The 20285-nt window shown below is 47.6% G+C and overlaps 1 protein-coding gene across 19 annotated transcripts in view; it reads left to right on the top strand.

Moving 5' to 3' along the window:
- The window catches only part of ST3GAL4 (ST3 beta-galactoside alpha-2,3-sialyltransferase 4), a 188024-nt gene that overhangs the window by 109391 nt on the left and 58348 nt on the right, over nucleotides 1–20285 (top strand). For 12 of the 19 annotated variants that reach the window (XR_003093510.1, XR_003093509.1, XM_014518854.2 and 9 more), the window contains one exon: nucleotides 3035–3138. The exons of 6 other annotated variants lie outside the window; for them this stretch is intronic. Coding sequence is in view for 9 of the 13 variants with exons in the window: in XM_014518854.2 (XP_014374340.1) it covers nucleotides 3103–3138 (36 nt within the window). In the remaining 4 variants the exon portion in view is untranslated. Of the gene's footprint in view, nucleotides 1–3034; nucleotides 3139–4252; nucleotides 4272–20285 lie in introns of those variants that run through there. One more of the 19 variants, XM_025201310.1, reaches the window with a different exon arrangement.

Genomic DNA, 20285 nt, shown 5'->3' with positions numbered 1-20285 from the left:
GAATCATTACCTGTAAAACCATGGCCAAGCATGGAACATTAAAAATAGGTTTATTGTGACTGGCCGCTGAAAACCATTAGCCGAGAAGTGTATCTAACGGTGATGAATATGGACAGCACGCTTCCTAGGTAAGGAGAAACACGGCATTTCATTGGGAAAACAAGTCTGTTGTGATAGGGCAAATGAAGGTCAGTACCTATTACCTGCCCACAATATGATCTTCAGCCTATGAGAGTGAGGCACTGAAGTCCCACTTGACATTCAAAGGAATCTGGGCACTTTGTTCCCTGGGGTTCCTTTGAGAGAGCCATCCTTATGGTGGACCTGATCTCTCCAGAGACCTCCTCCTCCAGGGGGGTTTTGGGTTAAACTTGGAGATTGTCCCTGTTACTCTCAAGCAGAATTAAAGATGGGTCTCTCTGAACTCAGGATTGAAGTGCACTTCCTTCAGCTGTGTGGGCCTCCATGCTCTTTCCATTTCAGTCTGCCCACCCCCCTTGCTTGTCTAAGCATGCCCATCAGTTTGGGGTCAGGCTTCCAACTAAACCTAGGGAGAAGTAAATGTTAAGTGTCTGGGGGAAGCCAGGCCTCTTGCAGTTTTTCCTGCTGTTGGTTTAAGTTTTCCACTGCCTTGCAGTCTGGAAAACATGCCAGGATCCTGCCCCTGCAGCCAGGCACCCCTTCTTTGGGGAATGACGGAAAGCTTTGGTAGCCTCGGTCCACTGATCCAGAGCCAGAGGTTTGTGCCCGCCCCCTTGTTACAGACGGGTTGCTGCAGCCAATCCGACTGCAGGACTGTTTGAATCACTGCATAGTGTCTCCCTCAGCTGTGTAATTTCCCTAGTGGATGACTCCCAAAGCCAAGCAGACCAGCAGGTAAACAGGGCAACAAGGTAACGGTAACAGAGGGAGTATCCAGTATCCAGCAGCCGGCTGAGGCGAGCATGTAACTGGAGCCCCTTAGAAAACACCTGGCTGGAAAGATGTGTGCGAAGGGTTTAGAGGGCAGCATCCAGGACTAGTGGCGCTGAGGTGCAGGTAGTGCAAGCTGCAGGTAAGAAACCACTCAGTCCTGTTTGGGAGCTGGTCAAAAGATGCTCAAGGCCAGCAGGGAGACAGGCAGGAATTGCAAGGGCCAGACACAAGCTAGGAGCTTTAGGAAATCCAGGCAGCTACAGAGCCCTGTGTATTCTGTCTGCAATGGGGGAGGGAAGGATTCAAATGCCCATTAATATATATATTTAAAAATGTTCCCACTGCTGCCTGCAGTGTGTTATTGGGAGCTTCTGGTTGTCCAAAGGGGGATGGGAGCCAGGAATTCCTGGGTCCTGTTCCTGGATCTGCCAGTGATCAGCTGAGTGACTCTGGGCAAGTCCTTTCCTTCTCCTGCCCCCCAGTTTTCCAACTTTTACAATGGACATCCTGTTGAGCTGCTTTTTATCCAGGATGTTGGCAAGCCTTAAAGTTAACAAGCTTGTGCAGCCCGTGAATGGCCTGGCATCCTTCAGTGTGCCATGTAAATATGTTAATTTGTAAGGTGCCATCCAAATGCTAAACTGATGTTTTCCTGTCTCTCCTCTGACTTACAAGCATCAGCTATATGTAGGTCTAGTGCCACCCCCAGCATGTCAAGACAGACACCGTTCTTTATCCATAGGAGGATAATTCAGGCCCACCTTGAAAAATGGCCTCTGTGAGGTGCTGAGGACTTACAGTTCCTCTTGGCTTCATGTGGAGTGACCAGGTCCTGCTCCAATGTGCCTGATCCCCAGATCAGGGGTTGCTTTCTGAAAAAACTGTCCGTCTAAGATGTGAAGATGATTATCCAGTGATCTCTTGCCATGGGGCTGATTTATAGCCCAGAACTTGCAAACTGACTTGATTCACATGTGGGACTCCACTTCAGCCAGTAGCATGGGATTTAAGTGTTTTTCAGACCTGGATTTAGGCATAGCCAGTTGACCTTGTTTTTCATACTAATAGATCTCTGTGATTTCCATCACTAGCATTCAAGTGCTTCCCAGTCTCTACTGTGTTTCTGCTTACTGTGCCCCTTTGGGTAGAAAAGTGCCATTTGCCATCTGACTTGTGGTGAAGCACTGATATTTAAGGTTTAACTTTGAGTTTTGTCCTAAACCAGCTTGAGCTGCAGGAGCTGCTCTTTTCACCTAAGCCATCTACACTAGATTCTTATTTTTCAAATATGGCAGTAAGGTCTCTCTTTGCAAGCAGTTGAAAGAGAAAGAGGGTGCCAGGAACAGAGAATTGTGGGTTTGCTGCTGGCAGGTTCCCTTTGCTTGAGGCTTCCAAACTTGGGATAAGAGGTGGGCAAGTGGCAGCAAGGTTGGATTTATATACCTAAATGTTCAGCATATTTTCTTGGATTGGCTAGACTCTGCTAGGCATCAAACACAGGAGTTTACAATGTAAGTTGTTGGCAGGTATAGGCTTTAGGATGACCTCAAGGTTGACCATAATGAGTAGCATAGATATAGCTACAGAGACTAAGGGCCAGATTTATAAATGTATTCAGGCATCTAAAGATGCTGATAGCTGCCTCATGGGATTTTCACAGGAATTAGGCACTTGGTTCTTTTGAAATTCCACTGGGTGCATAGTTACCTTTTAAAAATCCAGCCCTATATGACTTTTCCGAGGCGGAGGGTGGGGAGGTGGGAATTGAACCCACATTTTTGAGTCCCAGGTTACCACTGAACCCATTTGTATAGTCAACTCCCTCTCGTATTATACTTCCCAGGAGACTGTGCTTTTGTGCATGGTGAATGAACAGTGAGATGCACTGAATTCATACCAGTAACCTAAGGTGCAGCAATCCTTACAGAATAACTTGATTTCAAATTTCTGTTTTTGCACAATTGGCTGCAGCCTACAAAGGATGTCTTTTTATAACACAAGGAGAACAGCCGCAAAATCAAAACACTTGATCCAATAACAAAGTCTAATTTCTGTACAAAGAAATGAATTGATACATTTTACTCGGAAGAATAATGAAAAACACTAATTAATCAAACAGGAACTGCCACCTTGCCATTCTGCAGAGATAGTTTAGGACGCGGGAAATTGAGATCAGCATTTGAATGCATGGAAGACTCAGGAGATTTTCACAACTCTTGTGAGGTAAGCGCAGTTGTATTCTTTTTCTTAGAATTACTTATTTTGTTGAAATAGAACTGTGTTTAATCATGTTAATAATCCTTTATAGATCTTGACTTTATGAAGTGGCTAGTGGTGCTGGGTATCTGCTTTTGGTTACTGACTTGAGAAATCTTAGCGATTAGTCACATTTGGAAATCTTGGCCTTTCTCAGCTGAAGACAAATTTGTCAGGAAAGGTGAAATGGGGCATCTGTTTCCTCCAGTTCCGTGTTTTTAGAGGTGGTACCAGGTTTTAATAGCTTTGAAAAATCTGACTTTTCTCCAGTCTACACCCTGTGCCAGAGTTACAGTATCACTAAGATTGGGGTCCCACAGGGTTGTCTGCCATTCCCTACCACATCGATTTCATTCTCACTACTCTGGCCTGGTATACGTTACCAATACACTGCCCATTCTAACTAAGAGTATGTCTACACTGATATTTAGGGTTGACCTAAAGGTTGCTCTTCACCAGCTTGATCCACCCACGCCATCCCTCCCCATCTGTCTTGCCTTGCAGTCCACACCAAATTGCTCTCCACTTGTTGAGTGGACTCTTTCTAGGAATCAGTCTGAAGTCTCCTTATCCTTCTTTCTGTGGTTCCCCCCCCGCCCTCGTTCTGGGCAGGAGAGGGCGGGGGTATGTGCAGAAGGGCCAGAAGTAAGAAACAGGAAATTGTGGGATTGCTGCAGGAAGACTTCTTTGCTTAAAGCCCATACAGCTGTACTGCTGAGAGGCAAGTAGGAGCAAGGTTGTGCTGTTGGAAGTTCATCAGAATTTCTGAGGCCGACCTGGATAACCACCAAGAGCCCTGCAGTAGTTTACAGTGTAGGTCAGCATGGGCTTGGGACCGGCCTTAAAGTTGACCTTAACTAGTATGTAGACCTACCATGAATGTCTGAAACAGTGAGGTAAGATGATATGAGTTTACAGCCCACTAGATCTCATGCTGAAGAAGTTTTCATGATAGTTCAGTCTGTTTTTTTCTTGTTTTCGATAACTCTTTGATTTTATTACCTGACAGCCCTGTGGGCATCAGGCTGGCCGTTGTACTGAAGGCAGCAGTAAAAGGCAGTTTTCTCTGACGGACCATTCACCGAGCATACATTTAGGAGGTAATTCCTGTGAAAGCTTCAGAGTTCATTCCTAACCTAGACCGTGTGGTCAGACCTGCTGGGCTGTGCTGATGGCGAGACCCCTGCAGGGTGTCCAGGGAGTCTGACAAGTAATGACAGCGGTTGGCACTTAATTAGTAGGGACCTACTGAATTTGTGATTTCACGGAAACCACAAAATCTGCAATTGTCCATGAAATCAATGTAAAAAAACAACTTTATAAAAATAAAATGCTGGATCCCTAGTGGAAGCCAGTGGCCCTTGCTGCTTGCAGCCTGCCTGGGAGGGGAAGGCACCAGGTGGCAGGGCAGCACAAAGGGCAGCCAGTAGCCAAGATAGTGGCTACCCCCTCCAGGCCTCTCTACCAATCAGCGGTGAGCAGGGCCAGATTAATACACAGGCAAACCAGGCATGTGCCTGGGGCCCTGTGCTGCTGCAAGGGGGAGTCCTCCTCTCTGCACCATCCATACTGCAAATGGTCCCATCCACTTCCCTTCCCCTCCCTCGGATGCCTGGAAGAGGGTGCCACTACGTAAATACAGTCATGCTTCAATATTGACCCTGTTCTCACTGACTCACTGGTCAGCCATGATGCACAATACAAAGCAAACAAGAAGGCTTATTTGCATAACCATTTTGCATTTAGTAGGACTATACGAGTAAAGCAAACAAATGAATCAGCCCTTCGCTTACTCCACATTTGTCACCGTAACTCGACAATGAGAGAATGAGAACCAGGTCTCACAGCTCTGCAATAGGAGCACTAGAAGAACATGATGAACTTTAGCAAGGCTTTTGATAGTCTCCCACAGCTTTCTTTCAAGCAAGCTGAGGAGGTGGAAGAATGAACTGTAAGGTGGTTAGAAAGCTGGCTGGATCATCAAACTCAATGGGTAGTAATCAATGGCTTGAGGTCTAGCTGGCAGCTGGCATCAAGATGAGTGCCCCAGGGGTCAGTTCTGGGTCCAGTTTTGTTCAATATCTTCATTAACGATCTGGAAGATGGGATGGATTGCACCCTCAGTAGGTTCACAGATGGCACCAAGCTTGGGGGGGGTGTAGTAGATATGCTGGTGGGTAGGGCTAGGCTTCAGAGTGACCTAGACAGATTGGTGGATTGAGCCAAAAGAAGTGTTGTGAGGTTCAATAAGGACAAGTGCAAAATCCTGTGCTTAGGATGGAAGAATCCTATGCACCGCTACAGGCTTAGGACCAATTGGCTAAGCAGCAGCTCTGCAGAAAAGGACCTGGTGGTTACAGTGGGCAATAAGCTGAACATGAACCAACAATGTGCCCTTGTTGTGAAGAAGGCTAATGGCATACTGGGCTGCATTAGCAAAAGCGTTGCCAGCAGATCAAGGGAAGTGATTATTCTGCACTGGTGAGGCCACATCTGGAGTAGTGTGTCCAGTTTTGGGGCCCCCCACTACAGAAGGGATGTGGACAACCCCCCCCCCCCCCCCCCCCCAAAAAAAAAAAAAAAAACTACAGAAAGAATGTGGACAAGTTGGAGAGAGTCCAGTGGAAGGCAGTAAAAATGGTTCAGGGGCTGGGGGACATGACATATGAGGAGAGGCTGAGGGAACTGGGCTTATTTAGTGTGGAGAAGAGAAGACTGAGGTGGGATTTGATAGAAGCCTTTAACTCCCTGAAGTGGGGTTCAAAAGAGGATGGAGCTGGACTGCTCTCAGTGGTGGCAGATGACAGAACAAGGAGCAATGGTCTCAAGTTGCAGCAAGGGGAGTTTAGGTTGGATATTAGGAAAAACTTTCTCACTAGGAGAGTGGTGAAGCACTGGAATGGGTTACTTAGAGAGATTGTGGAATCTCCGTCCTTGGAGGTTTTTAAGGCCCAGCTCAAAGCCTTGGCTGGGATGATTTAGTTGGGGCTGGTCCTGCTTTGAGCGGAGGTTGAACTAGATGACCTCCTGAGGTCCCTTCCAACCCTAATTTTCTACGATAGTGTTGTCAACACCTTGTGATTTAATCATGACTGTAGATTTTGGGGGAAAGAGGGGCGGGGAATCTCCTCCCTTCCCCTTTCTTTTTTTTCCTCTTTATGGAAGGCAGGAAAATCTTGTACATTTTCCCTTAATCAAAATGCCTGCCGTCTCACATTATGGCTGACTGAGCTGAAGACGGCAAGATGGCCACTGCAGTCTACATCTGTAGAGATGAAGGTGCCTTTTAAAGGTAGGTGGCTGCCAGCTTCTGCTGCTTGCAATGAGCTTGAAGCTGTGACCACAGACAAAGTAACTGCCACTGTGTTTCGGGTGGCTGGATGGTACATTGCTGGGTCATAGACTGTGAGGGGCAGACCCTGCCAAATGGGCAAAGGTGGGCACCCAGGGATGAGGGTTGTGGGGAACAGGAGTAGGCCAAGCAATGGGGTGGAGGTAGAGGACACTGACTGGAGACTCTTTGACTGAAGAGTATGAACAGGCTCCACTGAGCAGCCAGAGGAAGTGCAGTAGAAAAGGAAGCAGCCGTGCTAATTGGGCCTGACCTTGTGGGGGTATGAAAGCTGCTGTGGATACTGCTACTGGTACCTCAGCATTGTCCTGCAGTCATGCCAGTCTAGCAAAACTGATGCAACATTGTTAATTTTCATAGTTCCTTTGTATCTCTACAGGAACAGGTAACAGTTATAACAGCTGTTGCTCACTGCTAAGCACTAACTCTCCTTCTCCTTTTGTAAATTAATCAGACGTGCAGGTGATTGGACTCAGTGGGCACATCTACACATGCTATTATTGTGAAGTGCGCTGGAGTTTATTGCTCATGGGTAGAGCATTTGCACATGTGCCAGGGACCAACGCATATTGAATTGGCTGGCAGGAAGCCCCGGGGGTCATCCTGCCAGCCCAGGGCTGCTCTGACCCAACTCAATGTGCTGCAGAGGGGCTGGCTGGGGCATGAGCATGCTCCAGTGCAGGTCTTGGCAGCAGGCAGCTCCTGCAGTGTAGCAGCCTCGTGCCCCAGCTAGCCCCGTCACCATCTACATGTGTGTTTTGTCCTGCGTAACTACTCTGCTGTAGGAAAGCTTTTCTGTCTGGCAGTACTATCCTACAGCACAGTTAATTAGTGCACTATAGCCTAATAATGCTGCATGTGTAAATGGTGATGCTTTACAGCAGAGCTAATTAGTTGGCTCTGCAGTAAAGTGTCTTGTGTAGACGTACCCAGTGTGATCTTTTTTCAGTGTTGCTTCCTCTTGCAAATTGCTCATGAGCAGGGATCCTGGTTTTCTCTGTTTAAAAATCCCAAATTCTCTGATTAAAATAACCCCCACAATCTGTGTTTTTTCCACAATGAAAAAGAAATGACTCTCCCTTTCTTATATGTATTAGTTAAACACGATGTTTTATTAATATATTTACAATTTTAAAGTGGGCTGGAAGCCTACCAGTGCCTCAGTCATTATAATAAAATAAATTCTAAATATCTATATATCTATATTTTGGTGTATGATTTTTGTTTTCTTATCATAGAAAGTCAGAGCTCCCTGTGCCCCCTTTGCTCACCAGGATGCAGATTCAGCTCTGGCTGTGTCCCCTCCCTCCCCTCCCCCTGCTGCTTTGTGTTGCTGAGTAGCTTTGATATGCCAGTGCCCCCGCACTCCTGACCCACAGCCCCCTAGCCCTGCTGCTGCCCCTCACTCCAGACCTGGTACTCCCTGCCCCCAGTGTAAGACTAAGTGAGTGGGTGTGGGGGGAACAGGGTGGGTGTGGGGGGAAAAGGGGTGTGGGCACAGGTGATGTGTGGGGGTGGTAGTAGGGGCACAGGTGATATGCCAGAGATATGCCAGTGCCCCCGCACTCCTGACCCACAGCCCCCTAGCCCTGCTGCTGCCCCTCACTCCAGACCTGGTACTCCCTGCCCCCAGTGTAAGACTAAGTGAGTGGGTGTGGGGGGAACAGGGTGGGTGTGGGGGGAAAAGGGGTGTGGGCACAGGTGATGTGTGGGGGTGGTAGTAGGGGCACAGGTGATATGCCAGTGGGGTTGGGGGGCACATGCCCCCCCCCCTCCAGTTTTCTGCACCCACAGTGGGGCATGGGGCTACAGCCGGGCTGGGCCGGGCCATCTCCGGACCTACCACCGTGGCCCAGCAGGCAGGATCTGGTGTGGGAGGGAGCACCATGCTGCCATGGCCGTCAAGGTGAGGTGCTCCCTGTCTGCCCGGTAGCAGCGAGGGTACAGCTCCTCGGCGCAGTGCTCCCTCCCATGCTGGGTGCCTCTTGCCCGCTGGGCTGCAGCGCCAGCTCCTGCCCAGAGCTGGTTCAGCCTGGCTGTAGCCCCACTGTGGGTGTAAGAATCTCAGGTCAGGAGGCATGTGGCCCCCGGCCTCCCACCGTATTGACTGTGGTCCCTCCAACATGTCATCTGTGCCCCCTCCTCCCCCACCCCATAGACTTACCTGGAGGGAGCTGTGGGACATGCTCTCCACCACTGCCCAGGTGTCATGTGCATGTGTGTGCACATATGCACATGGTGCCCCGTGTCCTGCTCCCTCCAGCCCCAAGCAGCCCCTTATATGCTGGAACTATGCCAACCTGCCAGGGGAAACTTGCAATTTCCTGTGCTTTTCTCCTTTAAAGGAGAAATCCATTATTTTCTCCTTTAATAGACAAAATCCATATTTTTTTCTCCATTAAAGGAGAAAATTTCTGTTTTTCTGCAGCAAACAGACAACCTGGCTTCTTGCTGATGCCCCTTACTCATGGGGCTTTGCTATCGCCAGGAGGACCTTCCAGTAATGCAAGAACCTCCACCATCTGTATAATTGGCAGAACTGGAGACTCGGACAGAGGTCTGTGTAACAGCTCTGCCCCCAAACTCAGGAGTAAAACCTTCTGGCTACCTGCTGCACTTGGATTTTTCCTTGCCGTAAGTTTTGGGCAAAGGAGAAAAGCCCTCAGGGAGCCTGAGATGGTGGAATGGGAACAGTTTGGGAAGTACTGAAGGCAGATCCAAGTACAAGACAAGTTCTGGGGTAGAAGGAAAGAGGGATATTTAAAATAGTATTTATTACTTTGAACTATTTGGACAATTTAACTGTAATTATATTTATTCTAAAAAGACCGCATTTATTGTGATTATTGGACAATTTGTATATTAATTTAGTGGAAGGACATTATGAAAAATTATTTTAAAACTACTGTTGAATGTATGACAATTTATTAGTTTTATAAAAGGAGGTAGTACAGTAGTTATATTGGAAACCTTCAGTAAATTATAGACAACTCTGCTTGGGTTGAGGGTTCTTCCAGCAGTAACAAAGGGGTTCATGTTGTAAAGACATTGTTACAAGTAAAGTTCACTGTAGCTCATTTACATCTCTATTGAAAAATTATCAGAAAACTAACTTGGTGTATAGAATATAAGGAGGACTTTGTATTTCCTGGAGGCTCACTGTTCCTTTCCAGCTGCATGTTGTGGCCCTCATAGAGGAGTAAAGTGGGGCGAGGAGGGGATCCCATATGGAAGTCGGAGGGGCAAGACTAACAGGAAATATATGACAGTTCTCCACTCAACTACTGCAAGGGGAAAGCAGAATTAGCATTTAGGACTGGAAGGCAGTCCTAGGTCAAGTTCATTCCTGTACTGCTGTAACCAACCACATCCTGTACTTCCTTTCTAGCTGGCAAGGAGAGCCCTGCGTTTGTGTTCAATAAAACGGGACTTTTTCAAGATAAGTCTCTCTCACTTTCACACTAAGAATTACGTCAAAAGAGAGATCCAAGGCTGGCATTGATACTTAAATAATATCTCATGATAGAGGGGGAGGAGAGAGTGGGCAAACATTATGATGTTGCAATCATGACATCTGATCTCTTGACCTTAGTCAGAATGAAATCAATGGATTAAAACTGAATGCAAACAAGTTTTGTTTTGTTTTGTTTTTCAATAGTAACTTTATTGAGAAACTTGCCTCAATCTTTCTTGCTGTTTCTCCTTTCTAGCCCTGCCTCCTGTTTCCCCTAGTCCACATTTGCCTCCCTGCAGTTTACCAATTTCAAAAACATGTGACCAATGGGACCGATACTTTTTGTAACAAGAAGCACCCTACTGAACATCCTAGCCTCTGGACCCCTAAGCAGGGACTTCATACAGCCTTCATGGGCCACACATTTAGTAAATGCTTTAGTCTCTGAATAAGAGAGTGTGAATCAAAATGAATCTGAATGAGGGAGGAAGAATGAATCAAAGCATCTTAATTTTTAAGCCTAATACAACAGCATCAACATTTGTGGCATGTAAGGAGACTCCCTAGCGCAGACTGCTACTGTGGGCTGATGGAGAATCTGAGAAATCTGGGCTATCCTTGCTGTCACGATCAGTACTTTCTTGCGGCCTATCAATCCCAAATCTGTCACCTCGGATCCTAGTGGTTTTGACAAGCACAGCAAAGTACATAGACTTCACAAAAACTTTAGCCAAAGTTGCAGAAATCTAAGTGCCATAGGTCTCAAAGCTAATTTGGGAATCCTGTATGCTTTCAGCTAGGCTGTAATCCTGGCACAAGAAGCCCTTCTCTCCAGGACTAGTTTAGCTGGAGAGATCCATTGCTAAGGGCTAGGGAAAATGAGGCAAAGAAAACTGAACTCTATGCAGCCGAACAGCCATGGGATTCTCAGAGTTGTTTTAAGACCAGGGGTGGGCAATTATTTGGGTCCAAGAGCCACATAGGGAGTTTTGATGAGCTGTTGCAGGCCAAGTCAGCACCCCTCTTCCCCTCCTCTCCCCCACAACAACTGTGGGCAGGTGGGGAGTAGTGTTTAGGAGTGCAAGGGGTAGGAGAGGCTGGGATCAGATGCCCCTGCCCTCTAGGGAGTGAGGTGTGTGTGCGGAGGGGTGGAGAGGGCATGTGCGTGTGTGTTTGTCTGCAGGAGGGTGCTAGGGAGCCTAGGTGCTAGGTCCCAGGAGCGGGCTGTGGGTGAGGGGAGGGAGGGGGGAGTGGGTTGTGCATGCAGCAGAGCTTGCCCAGGCAGTGTGGTCTGTGCTGCCCTGTGGCGCTCTGTATGAGGCCGAGCCCTGCCCTCTTGATGGGGCAGCCCATGCCACACTGAACTCGCACTGCTGCCCGCAGCCCAGTTAGGTGCCTCCAGTGGTGGCTGCTGCTCCTGATCTTGCCTGAGTAGTGCTAGGCTGCTCTGGGTGAGCACCTTCAGCCAGGCTTTTGCCTCAGTGCGTGGGGCTCCAACTCCCAGGAAGGTGTCCAGGAGCTGAAGCTGGAGCCTGGTCCTGGGGCAGGAGCCACCCAGCTGAAGCTACTTGCCCATCCGCCCAGAGCGATGTGGTGCAGTATGGCAGGGGCAGGAGCAGCTTCTGGTGGGCTGTTCTCGATGCGGCTGCAGCCAGCTGGGAGCTGCTCTGGGCCCCATGCCTCCAGCAGTAGCTCTTGCTCCTACCGCACCATGCTGCGCTGCTCCCGGCGCCTCTGGCTCTGCATTCTGGCCGCCTCTCACTGGAAGGCAGCCGGGAGCTGAAGCCAGAGGCCCCATGGGCTGGGGTAGGAGCTGCCTGGCTGACACTGCTCACACAGTGTGGTGAGGTGCAGCAGGGGCAAGATCAGAAACAGGAGCTGCTGCTGGAGGTAGGGGGTGCAGAGCAGCACCTGGCTGTAGTTGCACTGGGAACAGACCCACCAGAAGTTATGTGCTGGCGAGGGTCCGGGCTGGTGGGAGCCCAGCGCAGGCTGCCTTGGCACAAGTGGGCAGGGCATGGCCCCATGCAGTGTGGTGGAGGCAGCTGCAGGCCACTCCAGGTACCCGGTGGGCTGTATGCAGCCCATGGGCCTTATTTTGCCCACCCCTGTGTAAGACAGTTCCTTACTATAAACAAGCCCTGATTTTTTTTTTTTTTACTTTCTCATACTTGAGGCAACACTCACTATTTTTGGTTACCATTCACATTACTTTCCAAATGTTACTCCTTCCTTCATGATAAAGGGAGGTATTAATTTTTCAGTAGTTCAACTGGTCAGCTGCCAAATAATGTATTTATTCTAAAGACAGCATTACAATTTCGGAGTAACTAACTCAGTTTCATTTCACTTGGGGAGTGAAAGTTGTGTCTAAAGTATGTATTAATAAACCAAAAGATGTTCATATTTCTTGTAATATAAAAAAATTGCATGCCCTCACTCTTGTAACAGAGCAGTGTCTTGGGACGGTTCAGCGGATTCAACTGAGCTTCCTCCATTTGCTCCCATTCTCTGTACGTCTCGGTGCCCACACGCCCTCTGCGACGCAGGAATAGTGTGTTCTCTTCTCCCAATGCCTTGAGCTCGTGAGTAGCTGGCTGCAAGGGCCCCAGAAAGGGTAAGTTAGGAGGACGTCTTCTAGCACGGAAGGGCTTTGTTAACTGTTAGGTTTTGAGTTTTCTAAAAAAAATTTAAAAAAGCAGTTTCCCCACAAAGAGAAGTAGGGCTTGGTGAATGTTGTTCGCTGAAGGAGGATTTCAGAGCGGTTTCCATGTTGCCATATTTTCAAAACAACCTTTAGACTCTTCATTTCAAAGTGGACTCTTTTTTTAAAAAACAGAACGTGTTTGAAAGTTTAAATAACCCTGAAATGAAAATAAATATCACTGGGCCAAGAAATCCATTATTCACTCAGTTTTGCTGTGAGGATCTTGTTTTCCATATGTAGTGGTTTTAAATTCCCAGGAGCCTGCTGTCTCTACGGGCAGCTCCCGTGGTGCGAGGCAGAGCCAGCACAACCTGCTGCAGAGGGGAAATTTGCACTCTGTGTGCTGCTTCTCTCAGGGAGGCTTGGCTTTCATATTTTTTTCTCACCCTCTTTCTCTGAATCTCAAAGGTTCAAATATAGCATTAGGATTAATTGCATCTTTAATATTCAAAGAGCATTTGGGAGACTGTTATGGGAGCACTGTGTCCTTTTCTGATGTGTGCACGTAAAGGATGCTGACAGACAGGTGAGGGCTCAGAAAAGTACTACAAGAGTGATTTGAGGGCTGGAGAGCCTCTGACAGTGAGGGACTAAGGGAGCTTGATCTATAATTAGCTTGACAAAGAAGAAGTAACTCAGTCACCATCCTGAAGCACTGTACAGGGACCAAAGACTTATGAGCTTTAGATAGAATCATAGAAATTAAGGGCTGGAAGGGACCTTGAAAGATCATCAAGCCAGCCCCACTGGACTTTTTGCTCTAGCAGACAATGGCAGGTCAAGAGTCAATAGCCACAGCTGCACAAAATCAAATTGAAAACAAAAGGTGTGATTGTAATGGGATGGCTTACCTCAAGGAAGTGCTGAGTTCTTCACTTCTTGAGGTCTTCAAATCAAAGTTGTATGTCCCTTTTAAATGCTTTACTTCAGCTCAGCCAGAGATTATGGCCTTGGTGTAGGCATTGGTGGGTGAAATGCTATGCGTTATTTAGGAGGAATATCTAGAGGGGTGTCTGCACCCAGCACATCCCACACACCTACTCCAGTTCACATGCAATGAATCTGGAAATGTACAGCTGTGGCCACTCTGTCATCATGACTTGGATGATTACAGTCTGGTGGGTGGCAAATTGGCTTGGAGGTCATACTCGGAGAGTGGTGATGGACAGGTTGGTATTGACCTGGAAGGATGTGGGCAGTGGGGTCCCACGGGGCTCAGTCTTTGGACCTGTGCTCTTCAACATCTTCATCAGTGACTTGGATGTGTGTGTGAAGTGTATTTTGTCCAAGTTTGTGGATGATACTAAATTGTGGGGTGAAGCGAACACAGCGGAGGGTGGGGAACGATTGCAGGCAGACCTGGACAGGTTGGAAAAGTGGGCATAACATAATAGGATGCAGTTCAACAAGATCAAATGCAGAGCGCTGCACCTAGGGCACAAAAATATCCAGCCCACCCACTGGTTGGGAAGTGACCGTCTTAGCAGCACCGAAGCAGAAAGGGATCTCAGAGTGATCGTGGACTCCAAGATGAACATAAATCATCAGTGTGATGAAATCATCAGCAAAGCTAACCTCACTTTATCATGCATCAACAGATGCATGACAAATAAATCCAAGGAGGTGATACTTCCCCTCTGTGGCATTGGTCAGGCCACAGCTGAAGTACTGCATCCATTTTTGGACACTGGACTTTAAGAAGGATGTGGGTAACCTCGAGAGTGTCCAGAGGAGAGCCATTCATATGGTTAAGGGTTTGCAGGCCAAGCCCTATGAGGAGAGACTAAGAGACCTAGATCTCTTCAGTGTCTGCAAGAGAAGGCTGAGAGGTGATCTTGCGTCCGCCTATAATTTCGTCAGGAGAGGGCAGCAGGGAATAGGAGATGCTCTGTTTACTAGGGCACCCCCTGGAGTAACCAGGAACAATGGCCACAAATTGACGGAGAGTAGATTTAGGTTGGATGTTAGAAAGAACTTCTTTCCAGTAAGGGTTGCCAGAATCTGGAATGGGCTTCTAAGGGAGGTGGTGCTCTCCCCTACCTTGGGGGTCTTTAAGGGAAGGCTGGACAGGCACGTGGCTGGGGTCATCTGACCTGGCTGGGGTCATATGACCCCAGTGCTCTTTCCTGCCCAGGGCAGGTGGTTGGACTTGATGATCTGTTGAGGTCCCTTTTGACCCTAGAATCTATGAATCCCTAGTGGCAGTTCTCAAACATATCAGATGCCAACAGATGCCTCTTCATCAGTGTATTTCCAGGTTTGGAGTGTGTGAGGGGGAGTAGGTAGGTGGGAAACACAGGTAGTGTGATATAGAAGGTCTCTAGGGGATGCCAATAAACCCTTCTGGCCTGAAAATCTAACACAACCAGCACTGAACAAACTGGAGCTTTTAATTGCAAGTGCTATGAATATTCAGGTGCACATATATCATAATAATCTCTGCCTTAGTTTAGAAACCAGTCCATCAGGACCCTGTTCGTTGCTGGCAAATTGCAGTGTACATGTAGCAAAAAAACCCAGCTTACCTTGCTATGCCCCATCTCTGTATTAGCGGTGACGGAGACTTTGTGTACAGTATGCAGTAAGATACAGAAATGAAAAGTCATCTGTAAAAATGGAATATTAATAATTAAACAGTGACTTGTTTCTCCTGCCACAAGGGCTCACTTTTCATTGAAAGTTAAAGCCAGTTGGGGGTTCATAGATTTCATAGACGTTAGGGCTGGAAGGGACCTCGGACAATCATTGAGCCCAACCCCCTGCCCCAGCAAGTCAGCAGGGGTCATAGGATCCCAGCAAGATAAACATCCAATTTCTCTTGAAGGCATTCAAAGCAGGCACTTGAACTACCTCCGGCGGCAGTCTATTCCAAGCCGTGGGGGCTCAGTCTGTAAAGAAGTTCTTTCTTATGTCCAGCCTGAAATGGTTGTGGAGGAGTTTGTGACCGTTCGATCTTGTCATCCCATGGGTCGCTCTGGTGAGCAAACATTCCCCCAGATCCTGGTGAGCACCCCTGATAAACTTATAGGTGGCCACCAGATCACCCCTGAGCCTGCGCTTTTCCAGGCTGAACAGTCCCATGGCTCTCAGCCTCTCATCATAAAGTCTGTTTTCCTAATCTCCGATCATGTACGTGGCTCTCCTCGGCACTCTCTCAAGCTTCTCCATGTCCTTTTTGAATTGTGGAGCCCAAAACTGGACGCGGCCAAGTACAATGGGAGAATGACATCCTGGGATTTGCTTGAGAAGCATCTATGGATGCAAGCCAGCATTTTGCTCGCTTTACTAGCTGCAGCATCATGTTGAAGGTTCATGTTCATCTTGTTCATGACCCCCCAAGGCCCTTTCATCCATAGTGCTAGCCAGTGTAGCACTGCCAAACCTATAAGCATGCTGCAGGTTTTTCCTCCCGAGGTGGAGAATTCTGCTCCCCTGGGTGTTAAACACCATCAGGTTCTTGTCCACCCATTTCCTGAGCCTGTCAAGGTCAGCCTGGATTGCCCTCCTGTCCTCAGGTGTGGATGCTTTGCCCCTAAGTTTATTCAACTGAATATTTTTTCACTGGAAAATGTGGACGTGTTAAAACCCAAATGGTTCATCAGAAAAGGGCTGTCAGTTTTTAAGTATGGAATTTCTAGTAAAATGGGGGAGAGAGGGAAACTCCTCAAAATAGTGAATAGTCTGGGGGCTGAAGTAATCACCAGCTGATACCTGAGATGTGGGAGGGAGTTCTGATTCAGGCCAGGGAACTGCAACCTGGATCATCTTTTGTTCCTTCCCTCTCACCCTCATCACTACCACCAAAAACCTCAAAAGATTTGGAGTTTCTGGTGATGTGGGTTGGTAAAAATTCTTTTGAATCTCAAAGTTTTATGGGATTAGAAAAGCTTCTTGCCCAGCTCCAGTGACAGTCAGTTCTGAATGGCTCTCGGGCATCTGCTGGCACTCAGACTGCTCATACATCTTAAAAGATAACTGCAAGGGGTAGTTAATCTTCTTCCCAACTCCTTGATGTACCATCAGACTAATAGTTCATACTCCTAAATAAGTTGTCTTGTGTCTGCCTCTGTGCCCAGTTAAAATGCTTGCACGTTTTGTAGTGAAACTGCAGTTTCTACTTCCTGTCTCTGCCACCCTGGGATGCAATACCCTTGTTTCCCTTGTTTTTGCCTCTGGCAAGTTGGAGTTTCTGGTTTTGTGCTTTCTAGATGTGTTATGAGGGTCTGAAGTGGAGACTTTGGGGAATTGTTTGGTAAATGGATGCCTGCAAACACAGGTTTCTGGATTCAGTGGCACAGTGGCTCAGGAGGCCTCTTCCAGTCCTAGTTTCCCATGCTCTCACCATTTTAGAGACTGGTAAACTGAGGCACACAGACAAGTGAGGCCCAAAGTAACCGCTGATTTTTGGACACATAAATTGAGGTACTTGGATGCTGGAATGAGCTTCCCATCCTCATAAAAGCTTGGCAAATAAAGAAGCATGCTTCATATGTGCTTAACCTGATTATACTCAATCTACGTCCTGTCTAGCAGTGTCAATCTACTCTGCATTTGGGATTCAGCTGGTATCCGTTTCTAGACAGGTGGTTAGAATTGGCATTCCTACCAGTCAGTAGTCTGCTCAGTTTGGAGTTAGCAGAGCTGGCAGGGGCATGGACACTGGCATTATGGGTTAACTATGTTACAGTGGTTCACTTGGTCGCACAGCTAGTCAGTAGTGGAGCTGAGGGTGGCAACCTGGCTAGGCTGTTCTCTGGCCCAGACTGCCTTCTACCTAACCTGTGCTCCCTCCTTCCATGCTTGGTGATGCTGGTGAATGGCACAGTCAGTCCTGGTTGCCTTCACATTGTTCCATGGGCCTTGTAGTTTTATGCTACTGTGTCAGCTCCTCATATACTCATATACCTCATATACTTTTCCGTTCGGCCCCAAGCTTGAGCAGCTCGACTCTGCTCTCAGGAGAGGGCGTCCTGCACCCTGCTTTCTAAGTTTGCCTTTAAGAAGTTCATATATACTCTGTTACTAAGCACTGAGCTAAGATTTTCACTTGCTGCTTAGAACAGTGGTGGCCCTCCATGGCAAGCATGCCACAAGTTAAGTCCTAAATATAATCTAGGTCACAAACAGAAATTACATTTGTCACATGATCAGCCCCTTGAAAATGCTCTACAGCTGTCCCCTGGCAGCAAATGTCTGTTGGGCCAGTAGTGTTGGTTTAACTCATGGTGCTTTCTGTGAAGCACCATGAGTTAGACCTAGGAGCTACACATCTGTCAGTGCCCATAGTGCCACTCTAATAATCAGCTACTGCCATCACCCAGTACCATGAATCCTGTTGCCAGTAGGAAGCAACAGTGCTGGAAGCAACAGCACTTACCTACACAGCTCCTACAGGGCCAAACCCTCAAGCTAGCACCAGTCTCCCCCCTCCACCCACCCACCCACACACACACACTCACTCACTCCCTCCCCAGCTATTGCTCCCATTCCTTTTCCCTTCCACATTTGTGACACATGTGGCCACAGGTTGGCCACCACTAGTTGAGGGGATTTGGATGCCTGCTTTCTTCCACATGAGATGTGAAATACAGAGCCAACTGAATGTAATGGGAAAAGATCCATTGGGTTCAGTGGGGTCTGGATTTCACCCAGAGTGTCTTAGATAGCTTTGAACATCTGTATCTTGAAGAGCAGAATTTGAAACCTGAACATGTGCTCTGCTCTTGCAAGGAACCTTGTCTGCCTATATCCTTAGACCAACACGGCTACAACCTAAACCCCTGCTCTTGCAAGACACCTAGGTTTTGGTAGCCTTAACAGCCAATCCTGTAATTTAAAAAGGTCTCCAAACTCTGTTTCCCAGAAGACAAATATGCTACTTTCAGGGGAGAACAAATTGGGGAAACCTGAATAGCCTTTATTCGGTCAGATTACCTTCTTGTTTCCCAGTGAGCAAAACACAGGCAGGCGCTTACCAAACGTAGAACTGTGCATCAGTTAAAAGATTCAGAGTAAGAGTCCATTTTGCAAGGAAGGTAACAGAGGAAATGTTCTTTAGCATTTTTTTTTTTTGAATTTTACACTTAAAATAGAAAACCATGCTGGTAATTCACAAAAAAAGGAAAAAAGCTAAATTATTTACCCTCCAAAGTCTGTAATTTGGGTAGGGCTGAAAGGTATTTGTCTTGTGGTTCATGGCATTCTGCCATAAATATACAAAGTACCCCTTTGTCACTCGCATATGCTCCCCACCCCCTATTGTTAGTGCTAAACCTCTCACTTGTGGATTAGTACATTTTCTTTGGCAGGGCTAACAGTCTTGTACCAATTAAATGGATGTGATTATCAAATGCCACCCAACCAGAAGTTAGTACACAAGACATTCCTTTGCATTTCCCTTGTTACACTTCAAAGAAGTCCTTTTGAGTCATAAGATTTGTATCAGCACATCCACAAGATGATGCATTGCTAAAGGAGCACCCTGTGTGTTAAAAGCTGGCCCTGCAGTGCCTCTGGTTTTGCTAAGAATGTAGTAGTATCTGTCATATGGCTGCTCACACAAGGCACAGCCCTAGCAAAGGCAAGTGATAGTTTCAACATGTTAATAGCAGGATTAAAGATTACAAGGAAGCCTGAAGTGTACCTTGACCTGATCAGGAAGTGTGAAAACTGTTAACGGATCTGTCTTTATAAGCTCTTAATGCAAATTAGTTACTTCCTGTTGTATAACATTCAGTAATAGATACCTTGAACATGCATCCTATATCCAATTTTATCTCCTCTGGATGAATGTATTGTCACATGGGACTAATTTGGCTCTTCCTTTATATCTAGCAGAAATTTCTTGGGTGGTATGGCCTGGAGACATAAGCAAATAATGCTTGCCAGTGGCCTACTCTAGCTAGGAGAGTCTGACTTGAAGTTTGGGGGTCGTCAAGAGGAGGTTGGGGGTCTTCAAGAGGAGGTGGGGGTCTTCAAGAGGAGGTTAGATAGACATCTAGCTGGGGTCATCTAGACCCAGCACTCCTTCCTGCCTATGCAGGGGGTCGGACTCGATGATCTATTGAGGTCCCTTCTGACCCTAACATCTATGAATCTATGACTAGCAGCTCCCTTTGTGCCTGCCCTTGCTAACCAAAGGTGGATGGTAATATATGCTTGCTGTTCTCCCTAATAACTCCTAGAATGTATTTGACATAACCAGAGCCGCTTTTATGCCCACTGCTCGTGGCAATGGATTCCTGGAAGGACGTGTGCTAAGGACTGTAGGTGGAGGGAAAAAACATTATGGGGGGGGGGGCTGAGCATGCACATGCATGTGTGCACATGCCCCCCACCCCCAGCAGGTAGGTCTGGGGGAAGGCAAAAGGGTCAGTGGGGAAGGGCAGGTCGAGGCCCTACCGGTTAGGGAGGAAGTGGTGCACAAACAAGGCTCACTCCCCCCAGCCCCTGCTCCTGCTTGTGCCCCTTTCCCTCCCTCACTATGGGGACTTTGATCTGCGCCCCCCATCCAATGGCAGTGTGGGAGGGAGTGGGGCTGGAGCAGGCTCTTCCTGATGGGGGGGTTGGGCAGGCGGCGGTGGTCCTGGGAGGGGGGGGGG

Source organism: Alligator sinensis, unplaced genomic scaffold (assembly GCF_000455745.1).
Source record: "Alligator sinensis unplaced genomic scaffold, ASM45574v1 scaffold760_1, whole genome shotgun sequence".
Lineage (NCBI taxonomy): Eukaryota > Metazoa > Chordata > Crocodylia > Alligatoridae > Alligator > Alligator sinensis.
Note: the sequence above shows the minus strand (reverse complement) of the source record. Positions and strands in the feature narration are given on the sequence as shown.